At 43.7% G+C, this 16336-nt stretch overlaps 1 protein-coding gene across 1 annotated transcript; it reads left to right on the top strand.

The window, feature by feature from the left end:
• Positions 1 to 10454: 10454 nt before the first annotated feature.
• On the top strand, positions 10455 to 15405 carry LOC114589504 (uncharacterized). The gene is made up of 3 exons (XM_028715885.2): positions 10455 to 10516; positions 11733 to 12694; positions 13999 to 15405. The coding sequence occupies exons 1-3, from the start codon at positions 10455 to 10457 to the stop codon at positions 14463 to 14465; spliced, it is 1491 nt and encodes a 496-aa protein (XP_028571718.2). The 3' UTR covers positions 14466 to 15405.
• Positions 15406 to 16336: the final 931 nt, after the last annotated feature.

Here is a 16336-nt window from a genome sequence, read left to right as displayed (position 1 = left end):
CCAATTAGCAACATGTTAGCGGTCAAATGGTCCATGTGCATGAGACTGTTGACCTGTTTGCATGCACAGGGTTGGCTGGATTCTGTGACTGGAGCAGCAGTACCTTTCCCTTGGCCTCAGGTAGAAAGACATCTTGAGTGAGCCCTGGTAAGCTCGATTTGCACTGAAAATTGATCCAACTGCAAGCTGAAGGAGAAGCACAGAATGTTTATTCTCCAGGATGCCAAGTCCTGGAGTGACAACAGAGCTTCCTCACACATTAGCTTTGCCTCTGCCCATGGGTGCCAACCTGCAATGTTTTTCCACCCATTAGTCAGACGCTGCTCCTCCCCCACTACAATCCAGAAAACTGTGGAGTGCAATTTTCTTTTCTACAGAATTTTCTTTTCTAAATGGTGGCATTTTGTTATCTGGGATCACAACGTTATTGTATTCCTAAGCTCTCTTTCATAGTCAAAAGAATAGTCATAAGAATATCACAAAAAGAAAGAACGCTAGTAATTATGCCTATTTTTAAAATTTATCTAATTTTTATATTTTGTGATGTTTTGTGTTTTGGAATGTTGCAGACCTCCTGTTACCCTTACTATTCAACATTTTGCAGGCACAACAGTTTACAGTTCTGAAGCTGCCTTCTGCTGAGTCAGACCATTGGTCCAGCTAGCTCAGTTCTGTTGACACTGACAGGCAGCAGTTCTTCGGGAATCTTTCCTAGCCCTCCCTGGAGATGCTAGGGATTGGACCTGAGAACTTCTGCATGCAAGTTAAGTGCTCTGCCACTAGGCCACATCAATTCCCCTCTCTTTTCTCTACATCCACGTGAGGCTTTGCTTGCTTAAAATCCAGTGAGGTTGGTTTTCCTCATTATGTTTCAAATCACGTTTGCATGGTGTCATACACCTCAAAACGGCTAGATGTGTTTCCAAATCACCTTCAGTCTGTCTGTCCACCCCAGTGGACATAGAAGGTGTGTGAATCTCTTCATGTGGCTTATGTTTTCTGTTCAGATAATACCTTGTTGGAGGAAATACATCAAAATGCAGTATCCAAACATAGATGAAGCTCCTTGATCTCAGGACCCATCATGTGAAATTTGGGGGGGGGGAAATCAGTGCAGTTTTAAAAGACTCAGTCCGTCATCTTGATTCAAAACAGGGTTCAATTGTATCCAACCATAGATGAAAATCCATTTTTCAGTTTTGGGAATGCCCACAGAAAAAAATGGTTTGGTATCTTAAGAGGTGTGCAAATGTATAATGAACAAATAACTTTCCAAAATTGAGAGTATATTACACCATTCCTCCAATGAGCTCAATGGTTCTGCCAGTTTACCCTCACAACTCTGTGTGGTAGGTTAGGCTAAGAGATGGTGTCTAGTTCAAGGTTACCCCATGAGCTCCAGGACTGAGGGGGGAGGGGTCTCCTAAGGTCCAGGTCCAACACTCTAACCACTATACAACACAGACTGCTTCCTAGCTGTTCATATTTCGTATGGGTGGGAAAATTCAGCTGCAAAAGGCAAATTCAAGTTCTGCAATTGAAATCGGTTTACTGTTAAAAAAAAACAACGCCTCCAGAATTTTTGCTGTAAGGAAAGTTATGGGGAAATGCACCGGAAAGTGTGGGGTGGCAGTGTCTTAATGTGACACTACGTAACCTGCCCACAAACAAATCAAAAGGAATGTTCAGTAAATAGCAGGCATTGTAGCACCTCCTGCAAAGTCAGGCTAAATGCTCAATAACCAGTTCATCTGGAAGTATCCCCAGCTTGTTAGTCTTTTAATGAGTGTCACAAGACGCTATTGTTATAAACAAGCTCTGCTCTCCAAGAGCCATTTTAATACATGTGTCATAACATAAAGTCAGAATGAGAAATTCAAGAGGCTGAAGATGATAAAGTATGGGATAAAGCAATTTCATTCCCAGAGTAAATGAGTGGCCTGGATTTAACCCAGCCAAGACTGAAGGGACTTGCCTTCGCAATTTCTGGCACATATCCAAGCCTAGCTGTGCCTTCAGGATGTACAGACATGAAGTGTTCCAGTGACCTACATTATGTGCAGTAACTTGGAGAGGGGGCTTTTAAATGATGTCCCCTCCCAATTTCCTTTAAAACACGAAGAATAAGCTTGTAAATGCGCCTTATGTTTAGATTCCACATCAAGGACTTGGCATATCAAGGAGCTTCTGAGCTCCAGAGCATGATTTGACAGTCTCTCTAGAACATTTTGAAACATTGCATGTTTGGAATATTCCATGAAAGAGGAGATTCCTGCAGAAGCTTGGCTCTGTCTTCCCTTTTCAAGCATTTCTTGCTGATTTAGAAGCATCCAAATGAACTCCAGCATTCAGAGAGAGTCCAGTTTTAGAAAGCCTCCTTGCAGTTATTATGAGTTGCAAGTGCATGTCTTTCGTGTAAAATAAACAGCGGTATGTCTTTCGTGTAAAATAAACAGCTTTCTTAATTTGCCTAAAGTCATATCCAGGGTAGAGTATTCTCCAACAAATACTCCAACAAAGTATTCAGCTTCCGTTGATACATTTGAACTCCAGATGTGATTACTCTCCATCCCCTTGCTATTACGGTAACTAGTACAACGTGCCCCCTCATGGGGTTGTTTTGTGTTTTTCCTCCATACCCTGCTTTTAGAGTTGTTAAAATTGTACCTTTGCAAACCTGGATTTCTTCTGAACCCTTCTGAAACTTTTGTCTTTTGTGTGGGACTCTGTGCCATTATCTATCTATCTATCATCTATCTATCTATCTATCTATCTCTATCTATCATCTATCATCTATCATCTATCATCTATCATTATCTATCTATCTATCTATCTATCTATCTATCATCTATCTATCTATCTATCTATCTATCATCTATCTATCATCTATCTATCTATCTATCATCTATCTATCTATTTTTAAGTCATTCCTACACCACTTAATTATTTGCATTTCTTTCTTTTTAAAAATAATTTTTATTAGTTTTTTTAACATATCATTTTCAACAATTATTAAACATACTTTTATATCTTATACAATTTTTTTACTTCCATCAATCACATCTGACAATTTTCCAATCTTTTCACTTATTTTACATTTCTTACTTTCACTATTACATTTAAATCTCATAACTACCGTAATATCTCTCTTCTTTCTCTTCTTTGCAATGTTTCATATATTTCTCCTTATAAAACGTCTTGTAGTCCTACTAGCGTAATTTGTTGATTACAGTTGCTCTTCAAACAATTCATATACTTCTTCCAATCTTCTGTAAATCTCTGGTCCCGCAGGTTTCGAATCCTTCCTGTCATTTTATCCAATTCTGCGTAGTCCATTAATTTTGTCTGCCATTTTTCTTTTGTCAGTATTTCCTCCATTTCTGGGCCAACAATACTCTTGCCGCTGTTGTTGCATATAAAAACAATTTAACATCCTGTCTATTAATATCCTCACTTATAATACCAAGTAAAAATGCTTCTGTTTTTTAAAAAATATATATATTTCAACATTTTTTTTCATTTCATTATATATCATTTCCCATAAAATTTTTTACTAATTATTTGCATTTCTAAGTAGTGTGCATAAAAGCAATCAGCAGAAAAACACAACAATAAAACAATTTTTTTAAAGTGTCATAAAACTGAACACTACCTTAAGCAGCTTCCAGAATAAGAAAGTCTTAGCCATGTGCCTGAAATTTAGCAAGGAGGGTGCCTGTGATCTCATCTGGAAGGAAATCGCTGCAGGGGTCTGTCCTGGGCCCATTAGATGAAGGAATTGAGGAGATGCTCATCAAATTTGCAGATGACACCAAACTGGGAGGGGTAACCAATGCCAACAGAAGACAGAATCAGAATTCAAAATGGAGAACTGGGCGCAAGCTAACAAAATGAATCTCAATAGGCCCAAATGTAAGGTTCTGCACTTAGGCAGGAAGAACCAGATGCACAAATATAGGGCAGGGGACCCCTGGCTTGCCAGTAGTACATGTGAAAAGGATCTAGGGGTCTTGGTGGACCACAAGCTAAACATGAGTCAACAGTGTGATGCGGCAGCAAAAAAAGCATTGCTATTCTAGGTTGCATCAAGAGAAGTATAGTGTCCAAATCAAGGGAAGTAATAGTACCCCTCTATTCTGCCTCAGTCAGATCATACTTGGAATACTGTACTGATTTCTGGGCACCACAATTTAAGAAGGATGTTGACAAGCTGGAACGTGTGCAGAGGAAGGTAACCAAGATCATAGAATCATAGAGTTGGAAGAGACCACAAGGGCCATCGAGTCCAACCCCCTGCCAAGCAGGAAACACCATCAGAGCACTCCTGACATATGGTTGTCAAGCCTCTGCTTAAAGACCTCCAAAGAAGGAGACTCCACCACACTCCTTGGCAGCAAATTCCACTGTCGAACAGCTCTTACTGTCAGGAAGTTCTTCCTAATGTTTAGGTGGAATCTTCTTTCTTGTAGTTTGGATCCATTGCTCCGTGTCCGCTTCTCTGGAGCAGCAGAAAACAACCTTTCTCCCTCCTCTATGTGACATCCTTTTATATATTTGAACATGGCTATCATATCACCCCTTAACCTCCTCTTCTCCAGGCTAAACATGCCCAGCTCCCTTAGCCGTTCCTCATAAGGCATCGTTTCCAGGCCTTTGACCATTTTGGTTGCCCTCCTCTGGACACGTTCCAGTTTGTCAGTGTCCTTCTTGAACTGTGGTGCCCAGAACTGGACACAGTACTCCAGGTGAGGTCTGACCAGAGCAAAATACAGTGGCACTATTACTTCCCTTGATCTAGATGCTATACTCCTATTGATGCAGCCCAGAATTGCATTGGCTTTTTTAGCTGCCGCGTCACACTGTTGGCTCATGTCAAGTTTGTGGTCAACCAAGACTCCTAGATCCTTTTCACATGTACTGCTCTCAAGCCAGGTGTCCCCCATCTTGTATTTGTGCCTCTCATTTTTTTTGCCCAAGTGCAATACTTTACATTTCTCCCTGTTAAAATTCATCTTGTTTGTTTTGGCCCAGTTCTCTAATCTGTCAAGGTCGTTTTGAAGTGTGATCCTGTCCTCTGGGGTGTTAGCCACCCCTCCCAGTTTGGTGTCATCTGCAACTTTGATCAGGATGCCCTTGAGTCCATCATCCAAGTCGTTGATAAAGATGTTGAATAAGACCGGGCCCAAGACAGAACCCTGTGGCACCCCACTAGTCACTCTTCTCCAGGATGAAGAGGAACCATTGATGAGCACCCTTTGGGTTCGGTCAGTCAGCCAGTTACAAATCCACTGAGTGGTAGCATAGTCAAGTCCGCATTTTACCAGCTTCTTTACAATAATATCATGGGGCACCTTGTCAAATGCCTTGCTGAAATCAAGGTAGGCTACATCCACTGCGTTCCCTTCATCTACCAGGGTTGTAATTCTGTCAAAAAACGAGATCAGGTTAGTCTGACATGACTTATTTTTCAGAAATCCATGCTGACTATTGGTGATCACAGCATTCCTTTCTAGGTGCTCACAGACTGTTTGCTTAATGATCTGCTCCAGAATCTTCCCTGGTATTGATGTCAGACTGACTGGGCGGTAATTATTTGGGTCCTCTCTTTTCCCCTTTTTGAAAATAGGTACAACATTTGCCCTCCTCCAGTCTGCCGGGACTTCGCCTGTTCTCCAGGAATTCTCAAAGATGACTGCCAGTGGTTCTGAGATCACATCTGCCAGTTCTTTTAATACTCTTGGATGCAGTTCATCTGGCCCTGGAGACTTGAATACATCTAGACTAGCCAAGTATTCTTGTACTATCTCCTTAGTTATTCTGGGCTGATGATCAAGGGTCTGGAAACAAAGCCCTTATGAGGAACAGTTGAGGGAGCTGGGTATGTTTAGCCTGGAAAAGAGAAGATTAAGAGGAGATATGAGAGCCATCTTCAGTGATCTCAAGGCCTGTCCTATGCAAGATGGAGCAAGCTTTTCTCCTGCTCCAGAAAGTGGGACTTGAACCAATGGCTTCAAGTTACAAGAAAGGAGATTCTGGTTAAACATCAGAAAGAACTTTCTGACAATAAGAGCTGCTTGGCAGTGGAACAGACTCCCTTGGGAGGTTGTGGACTTTCCTTCCTTGGAGGTTTTTAAGCAGAGATTGGCTGGCCACCTGTGATGGATACTTTAGCTGAGATGCCTGCATTGCAAAGGGGTGGACTAGATGATCCCTTGGGTCACTTCCAACCCTATGATTCTGTGATTCTATTACTTGGTTCCATGTCACTGAATGCAGAGTTCCAGTAGCTATGACCTGTGCATCTGATCCATGGGGGACCACCAAGAGAGACTCGGTGATCATGCTGAAATATAATAGATTAGGTGGTCATTGAGGTACCCTGGACCCAATATGTTAAGGGCCTTGCAAATTAAGACAAGAACCCTGACTTGGTTGCGAATGGACTGTCAGTGCAAGCTTTGAAGCACTAGCGTTGTGTGCTGGCAGTAGTCTGTCCCCATCCACAGTGCCACCACAGTGCGTTGAACCACCTGGAGCTTCTGCGCCAGGCACAAGGGCAGACCCACTTAGAGCACATTGCAATGATCAAGTTTTGGAAGTTATCAGTGTATGAATCACTGCAGCCGGATCGATCCTGTCTAGGATTGGCTGTAGTTTGCACATTAGCTATAGATGGTCAAAGGCACCCATAGCCACTGAGGCTACCTGAGCCTCAAGTGATAAGGAATAGTCCAAGAACAACCCCCCCCCCCCCACACACACACAAAACAACAACCCCTATGCACCTGTTCTTTCAGAGGCGGATACATAATGATTGGCACTCGCAGCTTGAAAATCAGGAAGACAGGGAACTCAAGTCAAAATGAAGACTGCTCATTTCTTCATTTAGCAGTGCACCCACACAAAATTTAGCTCCTAACATTATTGTTGTGGAAGAAATATTACCTCCCACTCTAGGTGCAGGGAGTGGGATGTGGGACTGAACCTGAGAGAAGATGGAGGGAGAGGGAAGCAGGCAGCCAGAGAGACTGAATCAGCCAGGAGAGAGGCTCCCTGGCCAGGGAATGAACAGAATCTTAGTTAAGGTGCTCTTGGTAGGAGAAACTGAAAAATAAACTAGAGAAATTCCACTGCAGAGGCCCATTAAAATCTGTGCAAAGGTTATGTCTGTCTAGCTCAGCCTCTTAAGCCAAATGAGGGTAAGCATTTGTGCTAATCCTTAGTTTGCCAGATATCTAGTAATCCAGCCCTTGGGGCTTGTTGTGTTTTTGCCAGGGCTCAGAAAAATTACAAGATGTCTGGAGTCCAACCACAGAGCATTCCTGCAGTGCTTGAACCTCCTTCTTGGGTCAGAAGCAAAGGGCTCTCACAGCAAGCAACATAGTGGCTGCCAGGGGTGCCAACTTTAATATAATACTGGGGAGGCCCAGGTAAGCCCCATCCCACATAATCAATCACATGACATAGTGCACACACCATTTAAATGGCAATGCCCTTCAGCTTTGGGAGGGGCAGTTCCCTTAAATATTTTATTGAGGGGCGAAGGGACCTTGGCCCTTAGAAGTTGGCTCCTACGGGGCTGCAGTCAGAAGGGGCTCAGAAGGAGATAACCCATGGAATAATTAGGCTCCTTCCCTCCAAGTTAGGCCCCATGTCCATTTAGATGGAAATTTGGCCCCCAAATTCCATAGTTTTCCAAACTCTCAAGGGTTGAATTCGACACGGGGCCAGTTTACCTGTGAGGTCATATTACCCCATCCATGCATAGGCTCAAACACACATTCAGCTGCTCCAGTCTACAGGACTGGCACCATGGTAGATGCCACAAAGCATTTGCCCTACATTCATAGGAAATCAAACTTAGTGTGTTAGCAGCCACACATCAGGCAGGCACCCTCACCCTTTATGGTGCTGCTTAAAACCTTCGGGGCTAGACAAGCCTGTCCCGGCATGTTAGCATGTATTTTAAACTGATTTTTAGCTTAGCGTGGATTTTCTGATTTTTTTTAACTGATAATTTCATTTTAAAAATTATTTTTGTCAACTACTCTGAGGAGTGTATATACAATTCAAGAAACAAATAAATATAAATAAATCTGTCACCCAAAGGTGATTTGCACAATTCATAGAATCATGGAATTGCAATTTGCTGATATCCTGAGAGTTAATTTTACTGTGTACTATTATATTTTAAATGGATTATTGAATATTACTTTATTTTATGCATCATTTTTTTTTAGTCATTTTTTTATTATGACTTATTTGTATTGGATTGTTTTGTTACTAGATGTGTGATCTTTGCAGTATATTTTGACGCTTCTTTGGCTTGTATGCTGCCTTGTGTATAGCAATCCAGGAAGGTGGCACACAAACTAAAGATGAAATGGAATGAAATGGAATCATATCTGACTAGACAACTTTTGCATGTAGTAGCATTGGGTCCATCTGCACATGGGTGTAGCCAAGATTTATGGAGGAGTGGGGCAGAAACTCAGTTAAGGTTTTTTTTTATTTACTGGGGGGGCAGTTGCCCCCCTGCACCTCCTTGGCTACAGCCGTATATCTGCACACAAACATAGCAAGATGCATTATACAGAACCAAATCCTTGGTCCATCTGACTCAGGTCTCTGGGTTTCAGACTGGGAATGTCACCAGCCCTACTTGGAAACTCCCATGTGGTCTGTCTGCAGGAGGGTGTCCAAAGAACTTCTCTCTGTGCTGCCCACCAGCAAACATCAGCCACTGCAAAGTTCTCTGTTCATTTGCAGAGCCTGGGGATTCAGAAGGAGAGGGCAGCTAGCAGATTAGGTGGAAGGTTCCCCGTGAGGAGTGGCAGCTTGTGAGGATGGGCTGCTGACCAATAGCTTTTAGCTGTGTTCAATCAATGGAACCTCCAGATTCAGCTGCAGTATACCTCTGGATACCTGAAGGGCAATCGGGAGGACTCTCGCCTTAGGGCCTTTTCTGGGATTCTAGAATTCATTTGTTTGAGCCGTTGTGGGAAACACAATGTTTAACGGGGATCTGATCTGTCAGAGATTGACTTATGGCTTCTCCGTGTTCTGGTCTTCTGGTCGGAGTGTGTGTGCTCGTGCCCACGCACGCTAATGATGTGTAAATATGCAAATCTGAGCTGAGCCTTACAGAATTAGCATCAGATTAGAGCACGAGAAAAGCTGTTTTCTCTTGAGTGGAATGGAAGCGATTAGGCGCCTGATCGTTAAGCGAGTTGCTGCTCCGGAGGTCTTAAAGCTGCGGCAGGAATTGCCGTTTGGAAGCTCATACCGGCTGCTGCTGGGTGTTCAAAATGCGTAGCTGGGGAATCCTGTCCTTTGGCGGCCTGTGTGCGTGTGACGCTTTGAGTCTTTACAGTGCCTTCCAGGGAGTAATGCAGACTCGGGGTATTAGGCTGTGGTGGATTCTTGGTTACCGAGGCTGTTCCGCCCAACTTATTTTATTATTTATTATTTACGGGTCCCTGACCCTAAGATCCCAAGGCGGGCTACAACAATTAAAAACACAATGTTGAAAACAGCTTAAAACAAGTTTCAGAAACAATTGTGTGAGTCCTAAAAGTATACATCTCTGATATACACATCTTACAGTATGAATTTTACTTCGATTAAAAATGAACAAACAACACACACCCCACCCCGCTCTCGCTTGCAACACACTTTTAGAGAAACCATGGAAGCTGCTTTGTGGAGAAGATTTCAACCAAAGCTGGGTATGCATTGTTTTCAAAACATAGAATTGTAGATATGTAAGGGACCACAAGGAGGATCATGTAGTCCAACTCCCTGCAGTGCAGGAGCATTTTGCTCCGAGCAGAGCTCGAACCCACCACCCTGAGATTAAGAGTCTCCTGCTCTGCTGACTGACCTGTCCCTCACCCATCTGCTTCGGTTGGAATTGTGTGTGCATGGAATTTAATGAGCAAAAGGAGCCCTCTCCACGCCCATGGTTTCATCCCTCCAGCCCCCACCCCAGCCATATAAAAAACAAAAAAACAAAACAAGGGTATCATATTAGCCTAGACTCTGTAAGAAAAAAACAACACCCTGAAGTCCTTAGCTGGGTCCTTGGGTGGTACTGCTGCTGGATGTTGCGATGACAGGGTCTTCTCACTGGTGGCTCCTCAGTTCTGGAATACCCTCCATGGTGAGCTGTGTATGTTATTAACATTTCAGCATAATGGTTTTGTTTGTTTGTTTTGTAGAAATAGTCTGTTTCTGGCATCTTTGAAATTTTGAGGATATTTGAGTGTTTTAAAACATTTTCAAAATCTTTGCATTGCTTTGATAGTTTTGTTGTTTGCTGCCCTGGGCCCCTTTGGATGGAAATACATGATAAAAGTTGAATAAATCAAATAACAAACACGGTATGTTTATTAAAAGTATTCATCACACAATATGTTGCACAGAGCGGGTGGTGGTTGGACATCTTACCTTTCATGCCAGATGAAGAGTGCTGCATAACTCAGAAGCTTGCCACATTCCTTATGATAAATGGCAAGTAAGAAATCTAAAGAATAAAAATAAATCCACATCCATTCAAGGAGGAGGAGGAAGAGGAGGAGAAACAGCCTGTCACATTTCCAGCAACTCACCATACTGTTCTTGCTTAGCCAGACCCTCTTCAGGTAATGGAGTCTAGTTGGGGAGAAAAGTGTTGCATGGGAGCCCCAACCCCACTTTCTATGGGATTGCAGTAGATCCGGGCTTAGCCACACAGATCCACACTGTTGTGCGTGTGTAGAATGACAAGGGATGCCCTGGTTGAGGCAGAATCCTCAAGTCACAGAAGGGTGGCATCAGAGCAGATTCACATACTGAACTAGAAAGTTAAAGGGAGCAACAGCTACAACAAAATCCTCAAAAAGGCAGATCATAGGTGAAGAGCATCTAAGGATGTTGGAGGTCTGCAGACATGCAAGCTATTAAATGCTTTCTTCACATAGCTGTCAACTTTCAGATTTGAAAATAAGGGATCAGCAGCCTCACCTGTCCCGGGGACAGTCTACGGAATATCTAACAATTCGGGATAACAGCGGGAAACGGTGCTGGAATAAGGGAATTTCCCACACAAAAAAGGGAAGGTTGACAGCTATGTTTCTTCATCAGTCAAAACAAGTAGACTGCAGGCATCCTTGTTGTGGTTAATGACATGCTGTTCCAGTCCGGAGCAGAAATTGGATTCAGTTCACACTTGCTTTTTGGGAATAGTTCCTAAACTGTTTTAATTTATGTGTGGTTTTTATTTTAGTGTAAAATTGTTGCAAACCACTTTGATTTTTGTTATTCAAATATTTTTATAAATATATACAGAAAGGCAAACCTGCCTAATTTGCTCTTTCCATGCAAACTTAAACACATATACTGGAATTTTCACTTTTCCTAATGTTTGCAATGTGGTTCTCCATCCTGGTTAATGTTTCTAAAACTGCAAATGCTAGGTTAAAGTGTGCATAAAAATGAGAACAGCATCTATATTGAGGAGACAGCTTTGCAAAACTGTCTGCATTGAGCAAAATTGCATAGAAAAATTATGGGTCAGGAGGAATTATTACTAAAATGCAGATTACATTTCTTAAGGGTTGGTTTTGAAAACGGAGCTGTAAATTGATGTGGAAATGCAGAGAACTGAACTTAAGACAGATTTGTTCACTCTTTGGCCAGTCCTTCTTCTAAGCTCTCATTTGACTAAGAACTTTATCCCTCCTTGTTCATAGGAAGCTTAATCTCCCTTGGCTTCATTTCACTTGTCAAAAGCCACCTCATTCATCTCAGTCCCCTCTGCCATTTCTCTCTGCAAGGCAGTCCGCGTTCTTTATCCAATGCTGGGACATGCACCTCCTGCTTCTTCTTTTGATCTTCACCAGTTCATTGAGGCCTGGCTTGGGCCCCTCGACTTGCCCCTCCTCGTGCAATTGCTCCCCTGGTGCCACTATTTACTGCAACAGCGCTGGACTCCGCAGCCTCCCTAGGGAAATTGCTGCTTCCACCATCTCGCTGAACCTGTCCAATAACTTTCTGCGCTTGCTGACCACCGACGCCTTCAGCAACCTCACCTACCTGAACAGCCTCTGGCTGGATCGCAACAACCTCACTTTCCTGTACCCGGGAGCTTTTAAGTCACTCTGCAACCTGCGGGTCTTATATCTCAGCAGGAACCCCAGGCTGACCTACCTCCATGCCAACACCTTCCAAGGCCTTCATAACCTCATCAGTTTGGATTTATCCCACTGCAACCTCTTTGAAATCCACCCTTTTGTTTTCTCCCACCTCCCCTCTTTGGAAGCCCTCGACCTAACCTCCAACAACATGCGTTACATCCCACAAGCTTTCCGGAGCCTGACGAGCCTCACACAGCTGTCAATGGAGAGGAACCACATCGAAGCCATTGGTAGAGACTCCCTGAAGGACATGGGAGCCCTGAGAGAGCTGAACCTCCGGAAGAATCGCATCTGGACCATCCAGAAGGACGCCTTCCTCCAACTGGACAGGCTTGGCACGTTAAATTTAGGACACAACCGTCTCTCTAATTTGCCTAATCAGCTCTTCAGCGGATTGACGCAGCTCAAGAGCATCCACCTAGAGGCCAATCGGCTCACCAGGATCAGCTGCCCTTTCGACAGTCTCCAGAACTTGAGGAGGCTCTACCTCAACAACAACCGGATTTTGTCCATTGCAGGTAAGAATGGACAGGTCTTGTCCATTTCAGTTCCTCTTAGTTTATCATGCCTCCCCCCATCTTAAATTCTAAAATCTCCCACATTTCTATCGGAATTTGTGGCTTTAAAAGCAACAACAACAGCCTTGCGAAAATTCATCAGCATTTCCATGATAATTGTACCTAATAAACACATTTTTGTATACATTAAGCTAAGAAACAACGGACTAATATACAAATGGCTAATGTACTCTCAGCACAAATGATTTTTACTAATGTGAATTTTGCACACAAAATTTTCATCAATATTTATTAATTTATTATTTGATCTGCTGAATCTCTATTGACAGAGCATTCTGCAGGACTGTGCTGATAACACTAAAGTCTCTATTTCTTGCTGTTATCAAGTGAGCCTCACCAACTCAAAGAATGATCAATAACACTCCAGTGTTGATCTCACTGATCAAGCAAGGAGATAAGGATTTAGGTGGTGCCTGAGCTGGCCTAGTCTAAGTTGTTCTGGGCTTTGTAAATTCATGCAAAGACCTTGAACCTTTTGTATATACAGTGGTACCTCCAGTTACGAACTTAATTCATTCCGGAAGTCCGTTCTTAGGCCAAAACTGTTCATAACCTGAGGCGCGCTTTTGCTAATGGTGCCTCCTGTTACTGCTGTGCTGCCGGTGCGCGACTTCCACTTGCATCCTGGGGCAAAGTTCACAACAAGGTGCATCTACTTCCGGGTTAGCAGAGCTTGTAACCTCCAAGAGTTCGCAAGGAGGATGGTATGTAACACGAGGTTCCACTGTACACAGTATGATCACAGCTTATGTGTGGGTTCAGTTCCAAGGCTTCTGTGTACACTCGAAAATGTGTATATTCAAACTGCCCCCTTGGAACTGCCACTGCACAAGCATCCCCAGCCTTCTGGAGCCAACATGCTAAGTGGGCCTTGCCCCCCAAGTGAGGCAGAGAGCTTAAAAGCTCTTTCCACACCTGGAAAATGCAGTGCAAAAAATTCTTCCAAGTTCTCCATCTTGCTTGCAGTGTTTCAACCAGCCAACCTTCAACTGCACACGGCTGGAATCACGCCAGTTAAATGCATGTAAGTTGTGATTGTACTATGTATATATGCATATTTATGCACATTTCTGCCTAATCTGTGCTTTGGTTGTCTGTAGAACCACATCAGAAAGTTCTGAGAAGGACAGGTGTCAAAGGACCAGCTGCATTTCAGTCTGCCTATTGCTTTGAGAATCGTGAATTTGATTGCTTGCCATCGAAATGCAAATGAAATCCAGTTTCTCTCCCCTCCCTGACTGCAGGCCCTGCTTTCGCCCACTTGAAGGAACTGGACTTCCTCCACTTGAACAGGAACAACCTGAGCTACCTCTCCAGCCACCTCCTGGTAGAGCTCCCCAAGCTGAGATACATCTTCCTGTCACACAACCCTTGGCAGTGTGACTGCGGAATGTTGTGGTTCGCCACTTGGATCCTCACCTACCAAGGGGTCATTGAGGGCTTGCACTGTGCCTTTCCCACCATTCACAACACATCTCAGCTTGGCCAGCATGCTCAGGGGGCCTCACCCAGCTGCCCGCCACGGTCTGGAGTCATAAAGGAAGAAGGCTGCGATGGGCCCTACCCAAGCGGGGCTTCTCCCCTGGTTGTTGTTGCTGCTGCTGCTGAGAAATCGTTTTGCCTCCTCCTTGCCTGTTGGGCCTCGTACTCAGCTGTGTTCTCGTTACCTAAGCAACTGGGTATCCACAATCTCCTTGTCAAGGCTTTGTAACCCACCTTGATTTCAAGCTGCCTGCTATAAAGGGACAGATCATTTCTCTAATCCCTTTTTTGGAGGGGGGTTTGCTCCCTGTCCATTAATAAACTGTGATTACAGTTTAGCCCCCGCCAAGCTATCAATTAGCAAAAGTGTGATTAATGCTGCAGGCAGTGGCATAGTGTGGGGGAGGGGCACAGGGACGGCTGCCCAGTGTGAAAAATTGTTAGGGGTGCAAAATTTCAACACCCGGTGCTGCCTCAATACAGCTGTGTACTTCTGTCGCTCCATGCAAACCAGGAAGTGACCTCTCCAGAGAACGAACAACTCTTCTTTTCAGATCTCTGTGGCTGTAATCTCCTGGGTGATGTGGGTGCTGTTGGGCAGCTTAACGTGCATGTGTACTTTGCCTGTTTCCCTCCCCTCCCCACCGCTCCTTGTGGCCCTGGGCACTGGCAACCTACGCCACTGGCTGCAGACATGCTCGTGAGATACTAAATTTCATGGTGGTTTGGCTGGCCAAGGGCATATGGATACTTAAGAGAGCCAAAAGTTCAGTAGGTCAAGTTAGCCGCCAGGGCTCTGGGCTTTTAATCTGGAATGCTGCTGCCTGTTCCAAGACAACTGTGAAAGGATGCTTTGGTGTGGGATCTGTGGGCTGCAGCTCGGCTTCCCCATGCAGGTCTTATGCAGAGAAGGGTCCTTCCAGGGACTTCCTATCTGAGCTTTCTGTCTGATGATGTCAGGGATTAAAGTTGAGTCTTTGTGTACACAGTATGGGAACCATGGGTCGTAAAGTTGGCTTGTTTCAACAGGCAGTAGTTAAGATTAACCAGTTTAGGGTTTGAACATGGGTCACTGTCTTTTCTTTGAATCATTGTAACAGCCTGCAGGCATAATTTCAGTGTTTCTGTTTTGGTAAAGTTCTACTGGGTTCTTATTGTATTTTGATACTCTGCTTTGTTTTGTTTCTGCTTGTGGTATCATGACTGCAATCTGTCAAACTGTTTAAAGATGTTGTTATATTAAGTGGATATTTAAGTTATTAAAATAATGATGATGAAGATGATAAACAAACAAAGATAGGAAGCTGCCTTATGCCGAGTCAAATCTAGCCCAGCAGTGTCTGCATTGACTGGCAGCAGCTCTCCGGGCTTCCCTGTCCTACCTGGAGATGCCAGGGGTTGAATCTGGGACCATCGGCAAGGAAGGACCACCCGCTTTGCCGCTGAGCTTATGGCCGCTCCCCACTAGTGGCCAAAATTATGGAAACGTTTAGGAAAAGTTGTATTTCTGAGGCTTGATGGCTTATAACATCAGTCTTTTTTGGAATAAGATTATAATGAAGAATATAATGCAACAATCTGGGATGAATTATCTTTATTCTATAAAAAACTACTGTATAGCCAAATAAAATAAGTTAAACACAAAAAAACATGATAAAGGGTATTTCATAACTTCTCACCATTTCTGTTTTAATACTTTGTATGGAAACCTTTGGCCACAATCACAGCCCTATAACAGCATCCCATGGAGTGAACCAAGGAGTTTAGGCCACCAGGTATTATAATGTGAAACCAAGATTGCACGATTGCTTCTATCAATTGTGCTTTATTCCTTGATTGCCCCTGACTAAAATAGTTTCTTTCATTTGCTCCACTGATTTTCTATTGGATTTAGGTCAGGGCTATGACACCATTTTCTAGGTGACTAGTCACACTCCATTTGCCACTGGTCACTTTTGAGTTAAGGAAATCTAAACCGCAGAGCCTAGGACTTGCTGATCAGAAGGTCAGCGGTTCGAATCCCCGCGACAGGTCCCTGCTCCTGCCAACCTAGCAGTTCGAAAGCACATCAAAGTGCAAGAAGATAAATAGGTACCGCTC

Source organism: Podarcis muralis, chromosome Z, assembly GCF_964188315.1.
Source record: "Podarcis muralis chromosome Z, rPodMur119.hap1.1, whole genome shotgun sequence".
Taxonomy (NCBI): Eukaryota; Metazoa; Chordata; class Lepidosauria; order Squamata; family Lacertidae; genus Podarcis; species Podarcis muralis.
Note: the sequence above shows the minus strand (reverse complement) of the source record. Positions and strands in the feature narration are given on the sequence as shown.

What these genes read in the sequence shown, in the direction of transcription:
- LOC114589504 (XM_028715885.2), top strand. Translation starts at nt 10,455, where the DNA reads ATGCCAGATGAAGAGTGCTGCATAACTCAGAAGCTTGCCACATTCCTT. An exon ending in TTCCTTATGATAAATGGCAA is followed by an intron (nt 10,517 to 11,732) that starts GTAAGAAATCTA and finishes CCTTGTTCATAG; the next exon opens with GAAGCTTAATCTCCCTTGGC. An exon ending in CCGGATTTTGTCCATTGCAG is followed by an intron (nt 12,695 to 13,998) that starts GTAAGAATGGAC and finishes CCCTGACTGCAG; the next exon opens with GCCCTGCTTTCGCCCACTTG.